The sequence below is a fragment of the Nerophis lumbriciformis genome, linkage group LG04, assembly GCF_033978685.3.
Source record: "Nerophis lumbriciformis linkage group LG04, RoL_Nlum_v2.1, whole genome shotgun sequence".
Taxonomy (NCBI): Eukaryota; Metazoa; Chordata; class Actinopteri; order Syngnathiformes; family Syngnathidae; genus Nerophis; species Nerophis lumbriciformis.
Window position 1 is genome coordinate 18,835,001 of NC_084551.2, and position 25,000 is coordinate 18,860,000.

Consider the following 25,000-nt stretch of genomic DNA (forward strand, 5'->3'; position numbering starts at 1 on the left):
GAGAACTGCTTTTTTGGAATTGAGCTTATCATTCACAATTATTATGAGAGACAAGAAAACACATGTCTTTTTTTTAGGATTTTAAAGATATAAAAACACTTGCAAGATTCGCTTAACATTGAGCTAATGGAAGTCAACTATGTTTCCCATCAACATTTTATATACACACTGTTATAGTGTATATGTATAATGTAGTAACAGAGACATTGATAACATCAAGTAATATGTACAATACTTACAGTATTTTGGTCATTTTTAAGAATTACTGGAACTTGTTTCTGGGCAAATTTATTTTAGTGCCCATACCAATGCACTTCATACTTTCGTCAACAACGTGTGTGCGTTCTAATCAAATATACAGAGGATGAACTGCTGGTTATAGAAGCTGAGCAAGCACAAAGAGAGGGTGAGACTTTGGAGCAGACGGAAGTCGAGATAGTCAAGCCCGACGTGACTTGGTGTTGTAAATGTGGAGATTGCCAAGCTATGCCAACAGAAATAGAATGCTTCTGCTGCACTGAGTGGCACACGATGTTGTTAACGATGTAAAGGCGTCTTATATCTGGCGAGGAGGACAATGAAACTGCATCAAAACGAAAGATGAACTGTGCAGAGGTAGAAACTTTTTTTTTTCCATCTAAACAAAACCTAACTGGAAACGTCCCTGGCCAGCTTGACCAAACGGACAACTGTCCATCGAGTAAGTGGCTATAATATTGATCATAATACATGCGGCACGTGATGTTTGTCAGTACACCTACAAACACTGTCGAGCTAGCTGTGTACAAAACATGAAATTTGGGCTAATACTTTACAGATACTGTAATATGATTGTTCATGTTTTTCAGTCAGTACAGATTTGTGTCCAATCGTATTGTGTTGTGCATTACAACTCAAAAGCCATTCAGCTGTTGACAATGTCACGACAGCTTGGTTATTATGCAAGTTGCAAACGTAAATTAAGCATTGTTGTCGGTTTTTGGATGCTTTTTTAGGGTGATTTATAGGCAGGGTGGATTTCTCCCATTAGCAGCATGGCTAGTCACCTAGAACGAGCTGACTATTATAAAGTAGAATGCAAAAAATGTATACACATATGTATTCTTGTCTCTCACAATGATTGTGAACAATAGGCAACATTAAAAAAAGTGCAGCTCACCTTTGAACAGAGATCTCAACTGGATGTGGTTTCAACTATATAACAATTATAAAAAATGTGTATATACAGTCGTGGTGAAAAGTTATGAAGGACATAATGTCATGGCTGTGTTGAGTTTCCAATTATTTCTACAACTCTTGTTTTTTTGTGATAGAGTGATTGGAGCACATACTTGGTCACAAAAAACTTGCTGGGTCAAAAGTATACAAACAGCAATGTTAATATTTGGTTACATGTCCTTTGGCAAGTTTCACTGCAATAAGGCGCTTTTGGTAGCCATCAACAAGCTGCTGGTTGAATTTTTTACCACTCCTCTTGACAAATTGGTGCAGTTCAGCTAAATTTGTTGGTTTTCTGAAATGGACTTGTTTCCTTAGCATTGTCCACACGATTAAGGCAGGACTTTAGAAAGGCCAATCTAAAACCTTAAATGTGGCCTGATTTAGCCATACTTTACCACTGTTGACATGTGTTTGGGGTCATTGTCCTGTTGGAACACCCAACTTTTTTTAAAGCTCCCATTAATGCCCTTTTAGCCTTCATTTCAGTGCTGTTATTGCACTGGAGAATAATACAATGTGATGATCAACTTGACATGCATTTGCATCACTGAACTCTGCTAAGCAATGTGGTCTACATACAACACACAAAGACAAAGATATGTTTCAAAGGGCCAATTTATTTCAGGCCAGAACAAATTGACACAACTATTTTAAATAGCTGCAACATAACATACATAAGTAAGAAACAGCATAGTAACAACATAGCTGTAAAGCTGGCTTCACCTAAGGAAGGCACACGTGACATACACAAAGCCTAACCAGGCAGATTTGAATTGTTGTTTTGGGCAGTACACGGGATCTTTGATCCAAGACACAACTTACATTTAACTATAATGTTCTTTTCTTTGTGCTCGACAAAAGAAAAGAAGTGATACTATCTCATACTTGCCAACCCTCCCGAATTTCAGTGCCTCTCCCCGGGACAACCATTCTCCCGAATTTCTCTCGATTTCCAGCCGGACTTAAGGCACGCCCCCTCCAGGTCCGTGCGGACCTGAGTGAAGACAGCCTGTCATCACGTCCGCTTGGCCAACCAAAAAGTAACCACAGAACACTATACCGTATACAACGGTTTACGTTGTATAGCACCCCCCCCCCTCCCCTCCCCACACCCAGACACACACACAGAGCGCGCCTCTGCTTGTGACACAAGAGATTCAGAAGGATGACACCGCACCGCAGATCTTCTGTTTCTAGCCGATACTACATAAAACACAACCTAAAATAACGCAGTAACGCATCATGTAGTAACGGTAACTGAGTTACTGAATATAAAAAATAACGCGTTATATTACTAGTTACCGCCGAAACTAACGGCGTTACAGAGTAACGCGTTAGTCCAACACTGCAGAGCATAATACTACCACCACCATGCTTGACGGTAGGTTTGGTGTTCCTGGGATTAAAGGCCTAACCCTTTCTCCTCCAAACATATTGCTGGGTATTGTGGCCAAACAGCTCAATTTTTGTTTCATCTGACATCACATGGACAAAGACAAGACCTTCTGGAGGAAAGTTCTGTGGTCAGATGAAACAAAAATTGAGCTGTTTGGCCACAATACCCAGCAATATGTTTGGTGGAGAAAAGGTGAGGCCTTTAGTCCCAGGAACACCATACCTACAGTCAAGCGTGGTGGTGGTAGTATTATGCTCTGGACCTGTTTTGCTGCCAATGTAAACGGGACAATGAAAAAGGAGGATTACCTCCAAATTCTTCAGGACAACCTAAAATCATCAGCCTGGAGTATATATATATACCATATATATGCTGTATGTATACTTTTGACCCAGCATATTTGGTCACATTTTCAGTAGACCCATAATAAATTCATAAAAGAACCAAACTTCATGAATGTTTTTTGTGACAAACAAGTATGTGCTCCAATCACTCATCACAAAAAAATAAGAGTTGTAGAAATTATTGGAAACATCAGCCATGACATTATGTTCTTTACAAGTGTATGTAAACCTTTGACTATAACTGTATATATATTCCACACTTGCAGAAGTGTATGCCCTCTTGCAGCGTAAGTAAATGTCCTGCCATATATTTATATTCATGCGATGATAACCTGCATACTAAATAAATAACAAGACTAGACACATATTACCCAAATAAAACAACGTGTGTATATAAGGTGATTGTTACAAATAAATACAATAAATCCCAATGTCTCAAAATAAAAATAAAGTCAGAATAGCTGTAGTAAAACAGTGTTGTATGACTAATCAACGGCTGAAGGGTCGGTATCATGTTAATATAATTTCACAAATGAGCAAAACATTTTATTTCTGAAGCACCATAATGCAAAATGTAAACAAAAACATTAGTCCAAAACATAACTGAACCAAAAAGATGGTTTTAAAGAAAGGCGAAAAGTGAATACACAAGTAGAGTGAATATATGAGAAGCAGGCTAGTTGGCTAACAGATGAGCCTACCAGAAGTCACAGATCAGTAGTGTATATCCATCAGAGCTCTCACAGCTAAGTAATTCCCCCCAATCAGACGGATCCATGTAAATATGTCAAATGGGGGACGTGAAATTGCCAGTGTGGTTTATTGACTGTGATAAAATCTGAAAAGCACCGCTGAACATAATTACATACTTGTCAGAGCCATAAAAATTAGCTTTATTATCAATGGGATGGTTTTCTACAACTTCATTTGGGGGCGATGCCTTCCAGATGGGGAGCATGGAGAGCTTTTTCACACTCCTCCCTTCTCTGCATCTGGCTCCGTCATTAACAGCATGATGAGCTCCCTCTCTCTTTTCTCTCTGCTGTTGTGCAGAAGAAATCATACACTCCGCACACATAGCGACGTACTGGGCAGTGTAAACACACGACAGCATTTGAACACATGCATAACATTGTGTCAAAGCCTTTATACAATTGCCAGGTACTGTATACACCAAAAACACAACGTCCGACGTCCTCCACACGGTAAACATCTTCAATTTGAATGTTGAGCTCCAGGTCTGATCATTCAAGTGGATGACTTTTCCAACCGGGCTTCAGTTATACTCCAAATGCTCCTCTTGTGCACTGATAGCTTTTATTGAGTCCAGAGAGACAAAGCTGCTTTAAGTTTCCTCTATCTTACCCATTTAAAGCCCCTCAACTGTGACAAGAGCTTTAATGAAGTGCCACTTAGAGGAGAGAAAAACAGCCTTAAAAAAGCAGCATTTGTCAACATTGACATGTTGTACTACAAGCCATTTGTACATTGTGTAAACATATTTTCTTCAAATGAACATACATTTGTCTGCAAATATTTAAAAATAGAGAATTAGGTATATACCATATACCAGGTTAGATTTTGATCAAAATAAAATGTAGGAGTAAACCCACAACGCAACATGGGGTGTGATGTTTAAAAAAAATTGCTAAATGCAATTATACTGAAGTGTGCATAGTAGACATCAAAGGTTTTGACATTTAAAATAATGAATAGTACAAGGTGTAATATTTTCCCTTAATTTTTTGGCGGATATTCTGCGTCAAAATAAACCTACCATGAAAAAAAAACAAAAAAAACTATAGTGTTCCCTTGATTACTGAGAGGATAATGTTATACATAAATCAACAATATAATACATTCGTTATTACATGTCCAGCCACCCATTTTCTACCACTTGTCCCTCTCTGTTTCACGGGGGTGGCTGGAGCTTATCCCAGCTACATTCGGGCGGAAGGCGGCGTACACCCTGGACAAGTCCCCACACGGATAGACAGCATTCACACTCACATTCACACACTAGGGACAATTTAGTGTTGCCAATCAACCTATCCCCAGGTGCATGACTTTGAAAGAAGCTTGAGTACCTGGAGGGAACCCACGCAGTCACAGGGAGATTATGCAAACTCCACACAGAAAGACCCCTAGCCCAGGGATCAAACCCAGGACCTTCTTATTGTGAGGCACCAGCACTAACCACTGATGCATCATTAATACATTTAATGTGAAATTCCATCCATCCATCCATTTCCTACCGCTTATTCCCTTCGGGGTCGCTGGAGCCTATCTCAGCTACAATCGTGCGGAAGGCGGGAAACTATTTCTATTAATTAAACTATTTAAATAATTATTTTACTATCAAATTGTATTTTCATGAATCTGGGAGGCAGTTTTATACAGGAGGTTGTGAGTTCAAACCAAAGACCATAAAAATGGGACCCATTACCTCCCTGCTTGGCACTCAGCATCAAGGGTTGGAATTGGGGGTTAAATCACCAAAATGATTCCCGGGCGCGGCCACCGCTGCTGCTTACTGCTCCCCTCACCTCCCAGGGGGTGATCAAGGGTGATAGGTCAAATGCAGAGGATAATTTCATCGCACCTAGTGTGTGTGTGACTATCATTGGTACTTTGACTTAATACATGTATTTTACCTGTTAACTGAGCCATCAAAGTCAGCGGGCGAGTACTACAGTAACACCTGATTGGTTACACTTGTCTTTGGAACCCTTCGCAAACTTTGAAGCACGGGAATACAGGTCGATATCTTGGTCTGAAAGTGTGGAAATAACACTGACAACTTCAATAAATTCCTCCACTTTAAGATCTACATGGTCTGGGGCAGCAGGTCTAGGTTCCACATACTCTGCAAGGCCTGATATTCTGTGTCGACCAAGTCTCTAAATAGTATGAGTATATTTTACTTGTTGGACTGTGACAGTTGCACAAACAAAATGTGACAACGGCCCAGCATGCAACCTCTGAAGCGGAATATCGGCAGTGCGTAGTAGTGCTGATTAGACGGTATCCTCAATTCAACTTTTGCAGACCATGACTAGGGTAAGTATCTCTCCAGCCGTTTATACCAAATAGCATGTGAAATGAAGGAATACAAATATGTATTTAACAGGCAACGTAAAAGAGGCTAGTCTCTATCCTGTAAACCCTATTTGCTTAGGCTTTAATTCTATATGAGAAAAACGCTGCTGATCCCTTCTCCACTCCTTTCCCTCTCTCCATCTCTCATTACACCAAGCGCTACAAGACCTCACCGCAGAAAAATCCATTGCCATCGATCCTGATGCCCAGCTGCGGCCGCCACAATTATTCTTGAGGATTCTTGAGGAGAAAACATTGGCAATAAATTACATGTGTGCTTTTCATCTGCTGATCTGTAACGTTGCCCCGTCTGGCGACTTGGACGACAAGGTGGGATAACATAAGAGTGATGCACAGTCAATTAAAGGTCCTAAAAAAATGAACTAACTTCCATGGCTATCAGTCCCGTATGAATCACTCGAGCATTTTTATGGATATTCAACCCTAAAAAATGTTCTGTTTAGGCTTATGCATGGTTAGCCTGTAAAGCAGAATCATTTGTTTTTGCCCCCATGATGCACCTAAGCTCTTATTTATTATAATTCAAGATGCAACCTTTCTTTACACGTGTAGTACGGTATATATTCTCCATTATATGTGTGTGTCTGCATGCAGCTATAATTGCCTCCCTCATTAGTTATGTTTTAACAGGAGAGGAAGGGAGGGCAATTAATTTTACCGCTTAATTTTTGACACTGAATCCGCTGCTGTATTGATGTGCTGGCCGTTTTGCCTCTCATTTTTCAGGGAAATTAATTGACAAAGTACGAAGATTTATCAGCATATTGCCAGATTAAGCGACAAACTGAGGCAATGAGGAAATCAATTGCAGCTCTGTCGTTGTGTTCAGTCCCCCAACCCCCCACGGTGACCGCTCCCCTCTCTGCAATGCCCGAGAGCCTGGGAAAAAGCTGGGTGGGTCAGAAGCAGCGCACTTATTTATTTGTGTCGCTCATTCATCAGCGGTTACAAATGACCCTGGCGGCTGAAGACCACAGAACTCCCTTACCCGCCCTCCTTCCAATCCCTCAGACAGGACTGGTGTAGAGAAAAGTGATTAATAACAAAAACACACAAATCAGAAAGGAGCAATGAATTCAGTTCAGGGCAATACAAGGAGAGCCGCAAGTCTTACCTTTCTCCCTTTATAAGGTGAACAAATTATGACATATTACATCTTGACTTTGACTTCATGGGTGCGAATGTTGGTATAATAATAATTGTGCCTTATCTACTGCTTTATGGTACAATACATTTGCTTTGCGGGACAATTGCTTGACAAAATATTCGGCTGGGTGTTTTTGTCTTTAACAATAAAATGCAGTTTAAATATCATGCACATACATAAGATAACTCCTCCAAGGATACCCTGCATGTTGATATATTCTTGGCAGCGTATGTGGGGCTGACTGACAAGCCTAAAAAAATTGGATTGTGCAAAAAAACAGCTGGTAAACGTGATGTCCAAAATTTCTGGCATATGGCTTTTAGGACCAGTGTTCACATTCAGCAATAATATCGCTTTTGAGGGAGAGGTGATGGTTTTGGTTAGTTATCTATTTGATACAAATATATTCTAGTTGTTCCAGTTGCATGTGTGTGTGTTTGTGATATGTCATGATTATTTTTTGGGGGGTGTTTGTTGACCTTGAACTTGCATTTAGCATTAAACTTCTGGTAACACTTTAGTATGGGTAACATATTCACCATTAATTAGGTTCGTATTAACATGCAAATTAGTAACATATTGGCTCTTAATTAGTCATTATTAAGTACTTATTAATGCCTTTATTCTGCATTGCCTTAGTATACAACCAGTAAGCCATTAACTAAGAGTCTTCCCTCAATAACCTCAGAATTATTGCTTATTAGTAACCCTAACCCTAACCCTAACCCTTATATGTTCCCCTAATGTCCAAATAAGTCTAAATTAAGTCTTTGTTACTTAAAATATATTCCTGATACTAAACTGTTACCAAACTTATTTATTGTACAACAACACAAGGAAACTAATATGAGGTTTTCCCACACAACTGAGCTCTGAATACCTCCCCATTTAGTCACTGGCCTTACAGCTTCTGCATAATTCTAATAGTCATTATTATTTCCCCCTTTTCTCACTTAATTCAGTCTCTTCCTGTTGGTGTTTCTCTTTATGACAAATGCACATGCATACACACAACAGCACACCTCTCCAGGTGGGAACTGGGTGACTGAGATGCCAGATAGGGAATGATGAGTGCTGGATACAAATGAAAATAAAACGTCTAATTATGTCAGCGGTGCCTTGACGTTACATCACTGTTAAAACACATTTAAAATAACATCCAGCAAGTCTCTCTCTCACACAGCAGGCACCCATGACGGATGGAGGGCTCTCCTGCAAGCATTCAGTCAGCCTGTCAGGCCGCTGGCTGCTGCTGTGTCTTTCCCTGACTTAAACGGGACACGTGTGAGACGTTATTAGGGCCGAGAAGGAAGGGCTTGGTTGCAGCAAAAAAAAGACAATTTGGTTGACCTGGGCTATTGCTGAGGGGGTATCATCTAAAAAAAAGTATCCTTGAACTGCAGAATATGCTATAACAGGGCTATTCAACTACATAATGAAGAGGGCCACAGTTTCAAGAGCCCAAGGGCTCAGGGGCCGGACATCGAAATGTGGATGTCTCTTCAGAAAATGCCTCTGAGGTTTTATTCTTTTGAGACTGTTTACTTAATTCTAATAGTTAACACATCAGCTTTCACACTGCACTGGCAATCAATTAATTATTCTGCCCTTGCTCTACCTTTTCAGCGTGTGCAGCTCGACGGATAGTTAACAGCATGAAGAAACTAAAGCTCCAGAAGTTTTGTTGAGGATTGATGTTCTTTCTTTTAAATTATTATACTCTCTCAGTTTTACTTACTTTTTCTTTCATTTAGGTTTTTAAGACTGAAAATATAAACATAAAATAAACGTTACAAAAGTATAACGTCCATTTTGTATTTTACATAATGACCATTGTGTATTTAACATCAAATAGAAGGTTTAGTGTTACTACATTCACGCATTATACTACGGATGTTTACGCATATAAAAACTAGACAACATCCACATCAAACATTGGACACAATGTATGTGACTCATCACAATTAAACCTAAGGTGTAGCATTATTGCCCTCTACTGGTCAAATTCACCACTCCATGTATTAAACGAGCTTTGATTGCCAAAGTTACTCTCAGACAAAAAAACCAGCACGACAACAAATACAAAAGGCATCACAAAGTCAGCAATTTCAATGTAAAACAAAGTAAATATATTAATGCACAATATATACTGACAAATATTTGAGCAAGTTTCGTGATGAAGCTTACACGTGTGGATTTCTACTGTTGTTGCTGCTTGTCTCGATCACTTTGTCTGAGGCTTAAATGGTCTGACAGGAAACAATGATTTGAGCACGGGCAGAATATACATACTTTGTTGTCCAGTCTCTGCTAAAAGTCAGATTTTTTCAGGTTTGAATGAGTAGTATTTTTCTACTCACCCTACTGCTGCTTCAATGTGACACATATGCCTAGCTGTTGCCCCCTGTGGGGTGGCAGGAGTACTGCATATATGATCAACCATAGTAGGGATGCGAATTGACAAGATTGTTCTAGTTCCGATTCCACTTTTGATTCTGCCTAACAATTTGGTCCCTAACAATTCTCTTTTAGATTCTTATTTGGGAAAAAAACACTTTAAAAAAGGTAGATTAGCCTCAATTTTGTTGAGTTTAGAAGCACCTTGACCTTAGAAAGCCCACAAAGAGGTCACATAATGTAGCATAGAAGAAAAAAGGGTACTTTAAAAAAAAATATATATATATATTTTTCTGTTGTAGTCATGTACAAATTACACAGTTATCTAATATTTAGTAACATGTGATATTAACGTATTACATGCAAAGTGAGATATATCAAGCCTTTACTGATTATAATTTTGATCATTGTGGCTCACAGTTTATGTAAACCTTGAATTGAAAATCTCAGAAAATGTGGGGTTTCAAAAAGTGTAAGCCAAGATCATCAAAACGGTAGTAAAGGCTTTAGATACCTCACTTTGCATGTAATGAGTTAATACCACATATTACTTTCACATTTGAAGTTACTTGCTTACATGAGTGGACTTGTCCACGACATTCTCATTTTTCGAGTTTCACCTGTATAATGACCAGTGTTGGGTTAGTTACTGAAAACCAGTAACTAGTTACAGTTACTAGTTACTTTATTTCAAAAGTAACTCAGTTACTAACTCAGTTACTTACACCAAAAAGTAATGCGTTACTGTGAAAAGTAACTATTTAGTTACTTCTTTTTTTCTTCTTTTTTTTTTTAAAGCTCCCATTAATGCCCTTTTTGCCTTCATTTCAGTACTGTTATTGCACTGGAGAATAATACAATCTGTTGATCAACTTGACATACATTTTTATTTTCCTTTTAACATAATTAATGAAAAACAGTGCAACATAAAAAGGCATTCCTCCTTTCTTTAAATTTGGACCAATGACCATGAATAAAAAACAAGTTAAAGTGCAACATAAGAAGAAACATCATCTTCCTTGAAACATAGGTAGTGAAATAAAGCCTGACATCTGGAGTGATGCTGCTGTCTTCCACACTTGGAGCCATGGATTGTAGAATACTTGTTTTCAGTGGCAGGATCATTGACACAGATGGTGAAGTTTCAGTGCTCAGTAGAGATGGAACACTTTTGAGGGGTTTAAGCACCTGGAGGACCTCACCTGCCACTCTCACATCATCATCAGACAGGGTGACATTTGTCTTCAGGGTGTTGTGGGTCAATGCAGAGTATATAGCTGCCTGCTGCTCCAACATATCATAAGTGGAGTTCCACCTCGTTGGGACATCATGTATGAACAGGCAGCTTTAGCATTTCTTGCTTTGTCTTAAGCACATGAGCAGCTGTTGTGCTTGGGTGGAAGTAAGAAACCTTCCTGATCCTCCCAAAGAGGCGCTCCATCCTATTGACTGAGATTCCCTTCTGTGATGCCAAATTCACTACATGTGCAAAGCACCTATCTGTGGTCCCAGTCCTGCCTCATTCTCTGTAATTATTTGATTTTTGGCATTATCACGTGTGACTGGGATATCTTTATCTTCCATTCCTCCACTGCTTGTGTCAGTACCTGCGCAAGGTGACTCTCGTAGAGGGGGCGTGTCTTCTCATCTCCCAGTCTGCTGTGATGAAGTGAGCGCTTATAGTTCCGCTGGACGTCCACCCGTCTGTCATGAGCGCAACAGATGATGCTCGGGATAGTTCATCCACAACTTTTTTCTTCTCCTGCTCATAAAGATCTGGCACAATCTTATTGCTGAAGTGGGTGCGCGACGGGATGTCGTAACGTGGTTCAAGCACGTTCAGCATGTGTTTAAAACCCTCGTTTTGCACAACCGAGTCTGCACTTATAAACACACCGATTCAATGGCGGGGGCGTTCAAGCTCCTCCATTACTCCGCTCGCCATGACCACGCTGTGTGTGGACTGAACGTGCCAACAACTTTTTTTTTTGTTTCATGTATCAAACCGCGGATCAGTTGTGTGCCTCATCCCCTCCCCACACCCACACACACACACACATAGACCGCGCCTCTTTTCTTCTCTCCGGCCTGTGACAGAGGAAGATTCAGAAGAACGACACCGCAGCGCTTCTCTTTCTAGCCGATACTACATCAAAAGTAACGTAAAATAACGCAGTAACGCATCATGTAGTAACGGTAACTAAATTACTGAATTAAAAAAAATAACGCGTTAGATTACTAGTTACCGCCGAAACTAACAGCGTTACAGTAACGCGTTACTTTGTAACGCGTTAGTCCCAACACTGATAATGACTGAGAGAAAATCTAGTTGGAGGAAAACATGCAACTTTTTGTCTGACTACAATTAAACCGAAAATTAGGAGTGTCTACTGTAGCAAATAGACCACAAACTTAGTCGCTGCTCGGTGACATTCGTCTAACTGGAGCTCCCCGCCTCAGAGGCAGACACAACCTGTTTCTTGTCATGCTCATCTAAATGAGAAGGCATTGATTTCAATTGAACAAATAATAGTGCTAACATGATAGGCGGTGAGTTAAGCCTGGTGTATACTCTTACGTCGCGTAGCTTGCTTAGGCGACGCCATCATCTGCCCTTCCCCTGCGTAGTAGGCTGCCGCGTAGCTTATGTGCACCTCCCAAAAATCCTAGGTTCAACAAGCTTATTTGGGTGATGTTCGGTGGGCCAAATGAATAGCTTTGGCAGGCCAGATGTGGTCTGAGGGCTACCTGTGCTAGAAGAAACTTACAATAGAGCAGTATAGTTTGTATTTCCATTCAGAAATCATAGGTTCACTGTTAAGGCCAAAATGTAGTTCCTAATGGATCTTTTTTGTTATGTAAATCGTTGTTATACTGGTAAGTTTATCAAACCTGCACCCTTTTATGTTGACACCGACATGTTAATTTCAGAGCACTGAGTCGGTACTGGAGAACTCTTGGGATTCTCAAAAATTGATCCAGGTAAACGTCACGTAGTTATGACACTACACCAGGGGTCGGCAACCCGTGGCTCCGGAGCCGCATGCGGCTCTTTGATCACTCTGATGCGGCTCAGCAGCTTACTTGCTGAACCCCCCAATTTTCCCGTGAGACTTCCGGATTTCAGTGCCTCTCGCAGAGAACTCCCGGGATTAATATTCACCGATTTTCACCCTTACGGCAATAATAAGGGCGTGCCATGATGGTACAACATTTGGCGCTCTCTACAATCTGTATTAACAGCGTGCCAGCCCAACACTTGTTATACAATACACATCTTCTGCTTGCACACGTACGTGACAGCAAGGCATACTTTGTCAACAGCCACACAGGTTACACTGACGGTGACCATATAAAACAACTTTAACACTCTTACTAATAATGCGCCACACTTTGAACCAAAACCAAACAAGAATGACAAACGCATTTCGGGAGAACATCTGCACCTTAACACAACATAAACACAACAGAACAAACACCCAGAATCCCATGCAGCCCTGACTCTTCCGGGCTACATTATACACCCCTGCTACCACCAAACCCCGCCCCCACCCCAACCCTGCTCCCTCACACATGGTAGCGGGGGTGTATAATGTATCCCGGAAGAGTTAGGGCTGCATGGGATTCTGGGTATTTGTCCTGTTGTGTTTATGTTGTGTTACTGTGCAGATGTTCTCCCGAAATGTGTTTGTCATTCTTGTTTGGTGTGGGTTCACAGTGTGGCGCATTATTAGTAAGAGTGTTATAGTTTTTTTTTTTTTATACCGCCACCTTCAGTGTAACCTGTGTGGTTGTTGACCAAGTATGCCTTGCTGTCACCTACGTGAGCAAGCGAAAACACCATACAACATGTTGCTGATCAGGCACGCTGGTTGTAGTGGGTGCCATATGCTGTACCATCACGGCACACATGACGCTGACAAGCGCCATTCATGTAAACCCGCGTGCCGCACCAGCTTCCAAATTCCATATGAAGGTGTGGGCACCGTGTCTGAGACCCCTGGTTTATACACAGCACAAAGCACAAAGAAAACTTTATATGCAGTGTTATTTCATTCAAAATTTCAAAACAATTTTGCGGCTCCCATTGTTTTCTATAACTTGCGAAACTGGTCAAAATGTCTCTTTGACTGGTAAAGGTTGCCAACCCCTGCACTACACCTATTCACAATAAGAGACAGTGTAGGATCTGACAATAGGAAACATCAATAAAGGGATATGCTTTCACACAAAATAAACCTGTACACCAGCCAAAAGTTTGTAACACAATATTCTTTACCCAAAGTCACGCACGATTAGCAAGGCAATGCAATGCTGGAGAGTTTAGTGTCAGTTTGAAGTGGAAACCACAGCTTTACTCATGGGCCAAAGCTACCGCACTACCACCTCTAACATCCTCCTGGCGTTGATCCCTGCATTCCAGTACACCACAGGCCAAGATTAATCCACTCAAAAAAGGGAAAAAGTGAAGTAATAATCCACAAAATTGCTGTGGAGCAAGAAGACGACAGCAACAATATGAGAGATATCCAAGATGGCGTCTGAGGTCACTTCATTGTGTCCTATTTGCATGGCACACCTTGCTTAAATGCATACCCACCGACATGCTAATAGAGGGTATTGATATACAAAAGTACATTATATATGTTTTAAGATACACCATGTAAAAGATCAGTGCTGTGCACATGAATGCCATACACAAATCCTATTCCTAACCGATTATAACTTACGGCTAATAAAATACCGTAGTTGTATCTGTTTAGCTGTTACACGATAATGACGTAGGAACTATCTGTCATCTTGTGTTGCAAACCGAGTTGACTTGTTTTAAGCCTTGAAAGATAGGTGCTGAGAAAAGACTTCCCTGCTGTGAGATAAATGGTACCAATGATTGTCACACACACACTAGGTGTGGTGAGAATATCCTCTGCATTTGACCCATCACCCTCACCTCCTGGGAGGTGAGGGGAGGCGTGAGCAGCAGTGGTGGCCGGCCCGGGAATCATTTTTGGTGGTTTAACCCCCAATTCCAAACCTTGATGCTGAGTGCCAAGCAGGGAGGTAATGGGTCCCATTTTTATTGTCTTTGGTATGACTCGGCCGGGGTTTGAACTCACAACCTACCGATCTCAGGGCGGACACTCTAACCACTAGGCCACTGGAAAGGGGTAGGATTAAATAAGCTCTGCTTCTTCCTACCCCTTTTCGGACATGCTGTAATGAAACAACTGGAAATATGTGATGCATTACATTGTTCGACATAAACTGACACTGAAATGAATAACTAATATTGGTGTCAGTCTAGTTCAAAGTCACTTAACCTATTATCAAGACATGTTTAGTTTTTAAATGAGTTAGTATAGCAATTATTTCTAAAGTATTTATAGCTGTTGAAAGAAGATAAATGGAGATGGGGATAAGGAACACATAGCTGTTGACCATCTGAATGTATATTATTTCCTCCAGCATTTTTCCATCATAGTGGTTGATTAAATTACATACTTTAGAAGGCGGCGGAATTGAGAGTTTTTAGTCTCTTTGGGACCAAAAAATACTGCTCAACTGTCTCTGGGTGCTGAAAATGAGTACAGATGGCCAAGTCATGGCTATAATCAGCCAAAAATGTGTGTATGTTTTTTCCAAACAAAGCTGTGAAGATTCATTATCAATGTGAGATTTTCACAGTTAACACATAAAGTTCTTGTGCATTCAGTTTGCACATCTATAGATGTATTAGAAAGTACATTTTGTTTGATCCAAGAATATTTATATATATATATATATATATACATATATATATATATATATATATATATATATATATATGTGTGTGTAATGTGTGTGTGTCTGTTCTTGTATTTCTACCCTTCTTGAGACATCAACAAGAAAAAGTACCTTCCGTATGAGGACCGGTGAACAAGTTAGGACCGAAATCATGGTCCCAATACGGAAAAATATCGCATTTAATAGAGAATGTCTTATTTGCACCCCTGGTGCAAAACTCTATCAAAATTAGGGTGGTCACAAATTTTTAAATTGACTGTATGTCGGTTTTAAAAGTGCTGGTTAACATATGAAATAACGAGTGTGTGTAAAAATTTGAAGTGCTCCCCCTCTGGCCAACATATGAAATAACAAGGCAACATTAATAAAACAAATAGAATAAATATGTATATAGAGACATAGTGTAAAAACTTGAAGTAAATAATGAAGATTAAAAAATTCCAAACAAATTTTTTTTTTCTTTTACTAAAAGCATTTTTTTTCTAACAAAGTGTCGAATTTTTTCTTATAAAATTGGAAACAATCTCTCATTTTCTTTCTCTTTCTGTAATATTGCAATATGTTCTCGTAAAATTATTACCTTTTTATGTAAAATGATTACTTTTTAATGCAAAAGGGTGACATTTTTCATATACAATTCTGACTTTTATCACAATATTGCCATGTTTGTATCGTTCTTGTAAAATAGTGACATTTGTTTGAGTAAAATTAAGACTTTTGTCATAATGTTGCAGAGTAAAATTCTGATTATTGTTATAATATTGCCAACATTTTAAAGTTTTCTTATAAAATTGTGTGAAGTGAATTATATTTATATAGCGCTTTTCTCTCGTGACTCAAAGCGCTTTTACATAGTGAAACCCAATATCCAAGTTACATTTAAACCAGTGTGGGTGGCACTGGGAGCAGCTGGGTAAAGTGTCTTGCCCAAGGACACAATGGCAGTGACTAGGATGGCGAAAGCGGGGACCAAACCTGGAACCCTCAAGTTGCCGGCACGGCCACTCTGCAAACCGAGCTATACCGCCCCACGGTATTGTGACTTTTGTTAAGTAAAATTATGACTCTTTTCATAAAATTGCCAACATTTTAAGCTTTTCTTGTAAAATTGCAACTGTTATTGAGTGAAATTACAACTTTTATTATATTACTGCCAAAATGCCAAAGTTTTTCTTGTGAAATTGTGACCTTTTTCTTCGGAAATTCGAACTAATTTTTCACAACAACCTTTTTTATATTTGCGTAGTATGTATATATTATTATGTTGTAAATATAAATCTTTAATCTTTCTTGGTCCTAAAGAGGTAGGCATTATTCGGAGGTCTCAAGAAGGTAACACATACAATAATGTGTGTGTGTGTGTGTGTGTGTGTGTGTGTGTGTGTGCTGACATAACAGTACAGGATGCAAATAATTTTAGGTACAAGTTAATAGAGTAACTTTCTCACCAGTGTGTGTACGATAATGGTCCTTCATGGCTGACAGGTTCAGGAAGGCATAGTGACAGGACGGCCAGGAACACTTATACGGTTTCTCGCCACTGTGAAGTTTCAGGTGGTTGTTTAGGGCCCATTTTTCACTAAAGGAGCGCTCACACAACTTGCAATCGAACTTCCTGCAGAGTGTAGAAGGTAGAGAAGGCCGAAGAAAGGGAGGGGAAACGAAACAGAGCGGGAGAAAAAAAACAATGTTATTTACTGATCCCAGTCTGGACATAAAATATTGGAAAATCTTCGCCATGAAAAAGGAAATGGAGTTTGCTGGGTAGTCACACTCATAGTCACAAAGCACAGGGCCATTTGATTGCGCGCTGTATATCTACACTGACAAACACACAAACACAGACACACGTGCACGCACAGTGCACGTTGGCTGCTGGCGTGTCATGTCTGTATAAGCAGGCATTGATTTTTCTGTCCTGGCCTGCCACCTCCACCATTTATTCTCTGCTTTGCACCAGGGCCCAGAGGACTACAGAAATTCTGTTATAGTCCACACACACACACACACACACACACACACACACACACACACACACACACACACACACACACACACACACACACACACACACACACACACACACACACACACAAAGGAGGCGGAGGGGTCTGTGGGGAGAATAAAGTTCAGCTGTCCAGCATCCCCAACCACTTAGCCAGGGTTAAATGAACAGTTATCAACATTTTACCCACAACTTCTCTCGTGAAGGTCCTGTTTCATATATGCTCTTATTGGAACAGCTTTCAAATACAGTACTTACTTATAAATTGTCATCTGTAACATCAGCATCTCCTTAAATTTTGATAAAACATATTAATCTCTGCAGCATCGCGTGGACATCGGGGGCGGTACCACTGGATTGGCAGACCGGGGTGGTGGTTCCTCTCTTTAAGAAGGGGAACCGGAGGGTGTGTTCCAACTATCGTGGGATCACACTCCTCAGCCTTCCCGGTAAGGTCTATTCAGGTGTACTGGAGAGGAGGCTACGCCGGATAGTCGAACCTCGGATTCAGGAGGACCAGTGTGGTTTTCGTCCTGGTCGTGGAACTGTGGACCAGCTCTATACTCTCGGCAGGGTCCTTGAGGGTGCATGGGAGTTTGCCCAACCAGTCTGCATGTGTTTTGTGGACATGGAGAAGGCATTCGACCGTGTCCCTCGGGAAGTCCTGTGGGGAGTGCTCAGAGAGTATGGGGTATCGGACTGTCTGATTGTGGCAGTCCGCTCCCTGTATGATCAGTGCCAGAGCTTGGTCCGCATTGCCGGTAGTAAGTCGGACACGTTTCCAGTGAGGGTTGGACTCCGCCAAGGCTGCCCTTTGTCACCGATTCTGTTCATAACTTTTATGGACAGAATTTCTAGGCGCAGTCAAGGCGTTGAGGGGATCTTGTTTGGTGGCTGCAGGATTAGGTCTCTGCTTTTTGCAGATGATGTGGTCCTGATGGCTTCATCTGGCCAGGATCTTCAGCTCTCACTGGATCGGTTCGCAGCTGAGTGTGAAGCGACTGGGATGAGAATCAGCACCTCCAAGTCCGAGTCCATGGTTCTCGCCCGGAAAAGGGTGGAGTGCCATCTCCGGGTTGGGGAGGAGATCTTGCCCCAAGTGTAGGAGTTCAAGTACCTCTGAGTCTTGTTCACGAGTGAGGGAAGAGTGGATCGTGAGATCGACAGGCGGATCGGTGCGGCGTCTTCAGTAATGCGGACGCTGTATCGATCCGTTGTGGTGAAGAAGGAGCTGAGCCGGAAGGCAAAGCTCTCAATTTACCGGTCGATCTACGTTCCCATCCTCACCTATGGTCATGAGCTTTGGGTTATGACCGAAAGGACAAGATCACGGGTACAAGCGGCCAAAATGAGTTTCCTCCGCCGGGTGGCGGGGCTCTCCCTTAGAGATAGGGTGAGAAGCTCTGCCATCCGGGAGGAGCTCAAAGTAAAGCCGCTGCTCCTCCACATCGAGAGGAGCCAGATGAGGTGGTTCGGGCATCTGGTCAGGATGCCACCCGAACGCCTCCCTAGGGAGGTGTTTAGGGCACATCCGACCGGTAGGAGGCCGCAGGGAAGACCCAGGACACGTTGGGAAGACTATGTCTCCCGGCTGGCCTGGGAACGCCTCGGGGTCCCACAGGAAGAGCTGGACGAAGTGGCTGGGGAGAGGGAAGTCTGGGCTTCCCTGCTTAGGCTGCTGCCCCCGCGACCCGACCTCGGATAAGCGGAAGAAGATGGATGGATGGATGGATGGATGGATATTAATCTCACTCGAGCAAAAGTGTGCTCATGATGCACTGATCCATTTCCTTGTGCCAAACACTTTTTTTTTTGACAATCATTACACTATATATACGCACTAGCAAAACATTCAGACTACAAGAGCCAAAAATAGTCTCACGGTTTATAAACTTTTTAAAAAGTTGTAATATTTCCTTATACATTTCACTTATTACAACAACAGAATACAACAAACGGGAAGTGCAGTAGGATTGTCTGAGCCGTTTTATACGTATGGCACAATAAAATTCTTAGTGCTCGTTTGAAAATGTCTTTCAGCGTTGCATTATTTGTTGTTTTCCAATTTCTCGCCACATATTAATTAAGCAGACAGGAACATCGGTGTTGTTGGCAATGCAGCAAAGGGATCTGTCAATTCAGATATCTCACGCACTTTAAATCACTAGAAAAAAGCGCTATATAAATCTATTCATTATTAATATTAATATAAATAAATTCTACTTTCTTCTGAGATTTTTATTTATGGTGATGGTTTTTGTTTCATCTGACATTGCATGGACAAAGATAAGACCTTCTGGAGGAAAGTTCTGTGGTCAGATGAAACAAAAATTTTGCTGTTTGGCCACAATACCCAGCAATATGTTTGGAGGAGAAAAGGTGAGGCCTTTAATCCCAGGAACACCAGACCTACAGTCAAGCATGGTGGTGGTAGTATTATGCTCTGGGCCTGTTTTGCTGCCAGTGGAACTGGTGCTTTACAGAGAGTAAATTGGACAATGAAAAAAGAGGACTCCCTCCAAATGCATTAGGACAACCTAAAATCATCAGCCCGGAGGTTGGGTCTTGGGCGCAGTTGGGTGTTCCAACAGGACAATGACCCCAAACACACGTCAAACGTGGTAAAGGAATGGCTAAATCAGGCTAGAATTAAGGTTTTAGAATGGCCTTCCCAAAGTCCTGACTTAAATGTGTGGACAATGCTGAAGAAACAAGTCCATGTCAGAAAACCAACAAATTTAGCTGCACCAATTTTGTCAGGACGAGTGGTCAAAAATTAAACCAGAATCTTGCCAGATGCTTGTGGATGACTACCAAAAGCGCCTTATTGCAGTGAAACTTGCCAAGGGACATGTAACCAAATATTAACATTGCTGTATGTATACTTTTGACCCAGCAGATTTTGGTCATATTTTCAGTAGACCCATAATAAATTCATAAAAGAACCAAACTTCATGAATGTTTTTTGTGACCAACAAGAATGTGCTCCAGTCACTCTATCACACAAAAATAAGAGTTGTAGACATTATTAGAAACTCAAGACAGCCATGACATTATGTTCTTTACAAGTGTGTGTAAACTTTTGACCACGACTTACAATTAAGGTTGTACTTAACAGTGAAGTACAACTTTACTGCATCATATCGCAGATATCTGTCTGTTTCCCATACATTCTCAAAGTGTTTTTCTTTCTTTGTAGGATAATTGCACTTTTTTCCATATGATGCCTTATTAAGCTTCAAGAAACACAGAGAAAGTAAATACAATAGAAAAGCCTGTCCTGGAATTAATCTTTGCCACCCTCTATAATTCAAGTGTAGCATGACTAATGAGAGAGTCATAAACAAATGAAGTCAGGTTTTGGGGGGCATTTGTCTTGTAGCATGGATCATGTTATTTTAGGGAGGGTGGCTGTCTTTAAGTCCTGATTGTGTCGCTTGAGCCCCATGGTATCGGTTACATAGCGAGCAGCATGACACTCACCTGAACAAATAATGACTCCACGCAGCATGTAGCATGTGTCTGAATCAATAATTCAAACTCATACATCTTCCTTACTGGAAGAAGGGGGACAACAGTGTAATAGGGGAGGGATGTAAAGAGAGAAAACGCCCGGAATTAAAGGTGTGTGTGTGTGCGTGTGTGTGCTGGTAGTGGGGTAGGGGGGAAGAGTAAAATGTGTCCTGGCAACAATATCAATCTATATGTTCCATAAAGATGACTTTGAGTTGGATATAGATGTTGTGCTGGAGACATTTTAAGCCTGCTTTCGACAAGGGAACGAGAGGCTGTAAAATGCCGCCTGCAACATCAAATGCACATTAAACTGCTTTATTTTTCTTAGCACGTGACTTAGAAGAAACATAATTTGACCAATAGATGTGCATTTGCATCTGTATTTTACTCCCTGCGGTATTTATAGAACAGCTCGTTGCCCATGCCACCATGGGAGAGGTAAATAAGATGAGTGAAGAGATGCTATCTTTTATTGTAAGCATTATGTGCAACACTCGTGCTTTATGAGCTAAACAGGCCATTGTTTATCATGCAGCCTAATCGCAAAGTCAGGCAGGCAGGCAGGCCTCGACGTGGGCACGCATGCTGGGACGGAGGAAAAACGAGAGGGAACACAGAGCAGAGGATGGAGCGGGTGTGCCCTGGCAGCGTTGAACAAACAGTGGGGGGTTTTGTAAGGGTTTGCGTCTGTTTTTTATGGGATCAGATGGAGCACTTTGATCTTGTCCCCGCGTGTCAGATCCCGTCATGATCCACCGTCTTGCCCATGCATATGCACGCAGCCTCTAAACCGCCAGGCGCCATGCAAAACCCACTGAAGGTAGAAGATAGAGGGGAGGAAAATTGAGTGCGAGAAAGGGACATAGGTTTAGCAAATTGACTTTTGAATATGTGTGTGCTTATGCATATGCATATTTAGATAGATAGATAGATAGATAGATAGATAGATAGATAGATAGATAGATAGATAGATAGATAGATAGTACTTTTTACGACATTTATTTAATAATACCACCTTAACATTTGACAACCAAACAATTACACAAGGCGAATCAGTAAAGAATCTGGGTATTATCTTCGACCCAACTCTCTCGTTTGAATCAAACATTAAGAGTGTTACTAAAACGTCCTTCTTTCATCTCCGTAATATCGCTAAAATTCGTTCTATTTTATCCACTAGCGACGCTGAGATCATTATTCATGCGTTCGTTACGTCTCGTCTTGACTACTGTAACGTATTATTTTCGGGTCTCCCTATGTCTAGCATTAAAAGATTACAATTGGTACAAAATGCGGCTGCTGGACTTTTGACAAGAACAAGAAAGTTTGATCATATTACGCCTATACTGGCTCACCTGCACTGGCTTCCTGTGCACTTAAGATGTGACTTTAAGGTTTTACTACTTACGTATAAAATATTACACGGTCTAGCTCCGTCCTATCTTGTCGATTGTATTGTACCATATGTCCCGGCAAGAAATCTGCCGCGCACAGGTCCGGTGGCCATGGATGAAGTGCTGGCTGTCCAGAGTCGGGACCCGGGACCCGGGACCCGGGGTGGACCACTCGCCTGTGCATCGGCTACCACTCGCCTGTGCATCGGCTGGGAACATCTCTGTGCTGCTGACCCGTCTCCGCTCGGGATGGTGTCCTGCTGGCCCCACTATGGACTGGACTCTTACTATTATGTTGGATCCACTATGGACTGGACTCTCACAATATTATGTCAGACCCACTCGACATCCATTGCATTCGGTCTCCCCTAGAGGGGGGGGGGGGGTTACCCACATATGCGGTCCTCTCCAAGGTTTCTCATAATCATTTACATCGACGTCCCACTGGGGTGAGTTTTTCCTTGCCCTTATGTGGGCTTTGTACCGAGGATGTCGTTGTGGCTTGTGCAGCCCTTTGAGACACTTGTGATTTAGGGCTATATAAATAAACACTGATTGATTGATTGATTGACTTTATAGATTCCTTCAGGAGAGTTCCCTCAGGAAAATTTAAATTCCAGCAGCAGTGTACAGAATTGAGATCGAATTTAAAAAGTAAAGAGTAAATAATGGGGCTATAAATTGAAATAAAATAGAAAATGTTACAATAAGAATACAAATAAAAAAGCAACAATAAGAATAAAAATACAACAGTAAAAATAAGAATATAACAAGAGAAACTAGGCAGTAGTGACCATGTTATGAAAATGTATTGCACTGTTTTTTGTTGCAGTTTATTTCAGTATTGTTATTGTTTTGCATCCCCTGTCACCCGAGTAGCCCTAGTACTTGACATACACAAAGGCGGATTTAAATTACTAAACATTTTATAATACTATTTTTAATTTTTATTTTGTATCATCTTATTTTATTACTTGGTGAACACTACGAAAAAACAAAGTGCTTTACGTAAAATTGGCAGACCACGCCTTTTCCAGAGAAACAGAAGGTACTTGGATTTGAAGCAGAGCTCAAATATAATGTATGCTTTAAGGTGCGGTTTGTGGCAGCCAGGTGGCTCCCGAGGGTGAGCTGGCGTTCATATAAGCTGAAAATAATATAGCTCGACCGCTTCCAGGTCCAGCCATGTCACCAACATACCCCACTAATAAACGCACACATACAAGTAAACACTATAATGTGACGTTGTAAAGCAGTGTTACATAATTTAATTCACTGTTTCTATTGTTCACTTTCTTCAACAGGAGTACAGCAACCACCCATGGCATCTATTTTTAAATCCTTTCATTCTTGAAGATCTCTCCATCGTTTAAAAAAAAAAGTAAATATTTACTAGAGCTTTTCAATCTTTAGTTCTGTCTTTGTCGAGTTGTTTTTGGTGGATGCTTTCTCTTGTCTTGTATAGTGAGTGTACAGTGTGTCAGCCATCACTGCAAATTGTTGTTTGTCTGGGACTGCTTTTGTACATGTTTGCGCATGATACGTGTAGGTATGTGTGTGTGTGACAGCCGGGATTTACAGCCGTAAAAGCGAATTATTTCATTCGAAGAGAAATGCAATTTTTATAAAGTTTTTAACTTGTAATTGTGACAAATATACAGTCGTCCCTCGTTCATGGCGACCAATTGGTTCCAAGCTTGACCGTGTTAAATTTCTGGAAAGTAGAGTTATTTTGAATAAATCATATATTTTCATAGATAGAGCATGTTTATGACCTTCTGAATTTGTTTAACATTATTAAAGCCCTCTGCACATGAAATACCACCCATATAATCAGCTTTTCACTCATTTCATCCAATAGTAGCCTTGAGTGTGTTCTATTGTAGATTACAGTAATCTGAAGGATATCCAACCATCATTGCTATGGCGGTTGCCCGACCACTAAAACATGGCCAAGACGTGGAAATACTTTATGTCAGAACGGGGCCTCCATGTGCTGAAACAATGCGCGTCAGTTTTTCAAAAGAAACTTGGTCAAAGTCGCAGCTATGATCATTTGTTGTAATGTTAGCATTCCGTGTTAGAATTGCGTCTATGCTGTGTCATATACATGTACATGTACATACATATACATAATTTCATGGCTGTCTTGAGTTTCTAATAATTTCTACAACTCTTATTTTTTTGTGATAGAATGATTGGAGCACATACTTGTTGGTCACAAAAAACATTCATGAAGTTTGGTTCTTTTATGAATTTATTATGGGTCTACTGAAAATGTGACCAAATCTGCTGGGTTAAAAGTATACACATACAGCAATGCTAATATTTGGTTACTTGTCCCTTGGCAAGTTTCACTGCAATAAGGCGCTTTTGGTAGCCATCCACACGCCTTTGGTTGAATTGTTGACAAAATTGGTGCAGTTCAACTAAATGTGTTGGTTTTCTGACATGGACTTGTTTCTTCAGCATTGTCCACACGTTTAAGTCAGGACTTTGGGAAGGTCATTCTAAAAACATAATTCTAGCCTGATTTAGCCATTCCTTTACGACTTTTGACGTGTGTTTGGGGTCATGGTCCTGTTGGAACACCCAACTTCGCCCAAGACCCAACCTCAGGGCTGATGATTTTAGGTTGTCCAGAAGAATTTGGAGGTAATCCTCCTTTTTAATTGT

At 40.9% G+C, this 25,000-nt stretch overlaps 1 protein-coding gene across 1 annotated transcript in view; it reads right to left on the reverse strand.

The window, feature by feature from the left end:
* znf407 (zinc finger protein 407) overlaps positions 1-25,000 on the reverse strand; it is a 270,903-nt gene that overhangs the window by 96,578 nt on the left and 149,325 nt on the right. The window contains exon 6 of the mRNA XM_061950033.1: positions 16,858-17,024. Within this exon, the coding sequence (XP_061806017.1) occupies positions 16,858-17,024 (167 nt within the window). The remainder of the gene's footprint in view (positions 1-16,857; positions 17,025-25,000) is intronic.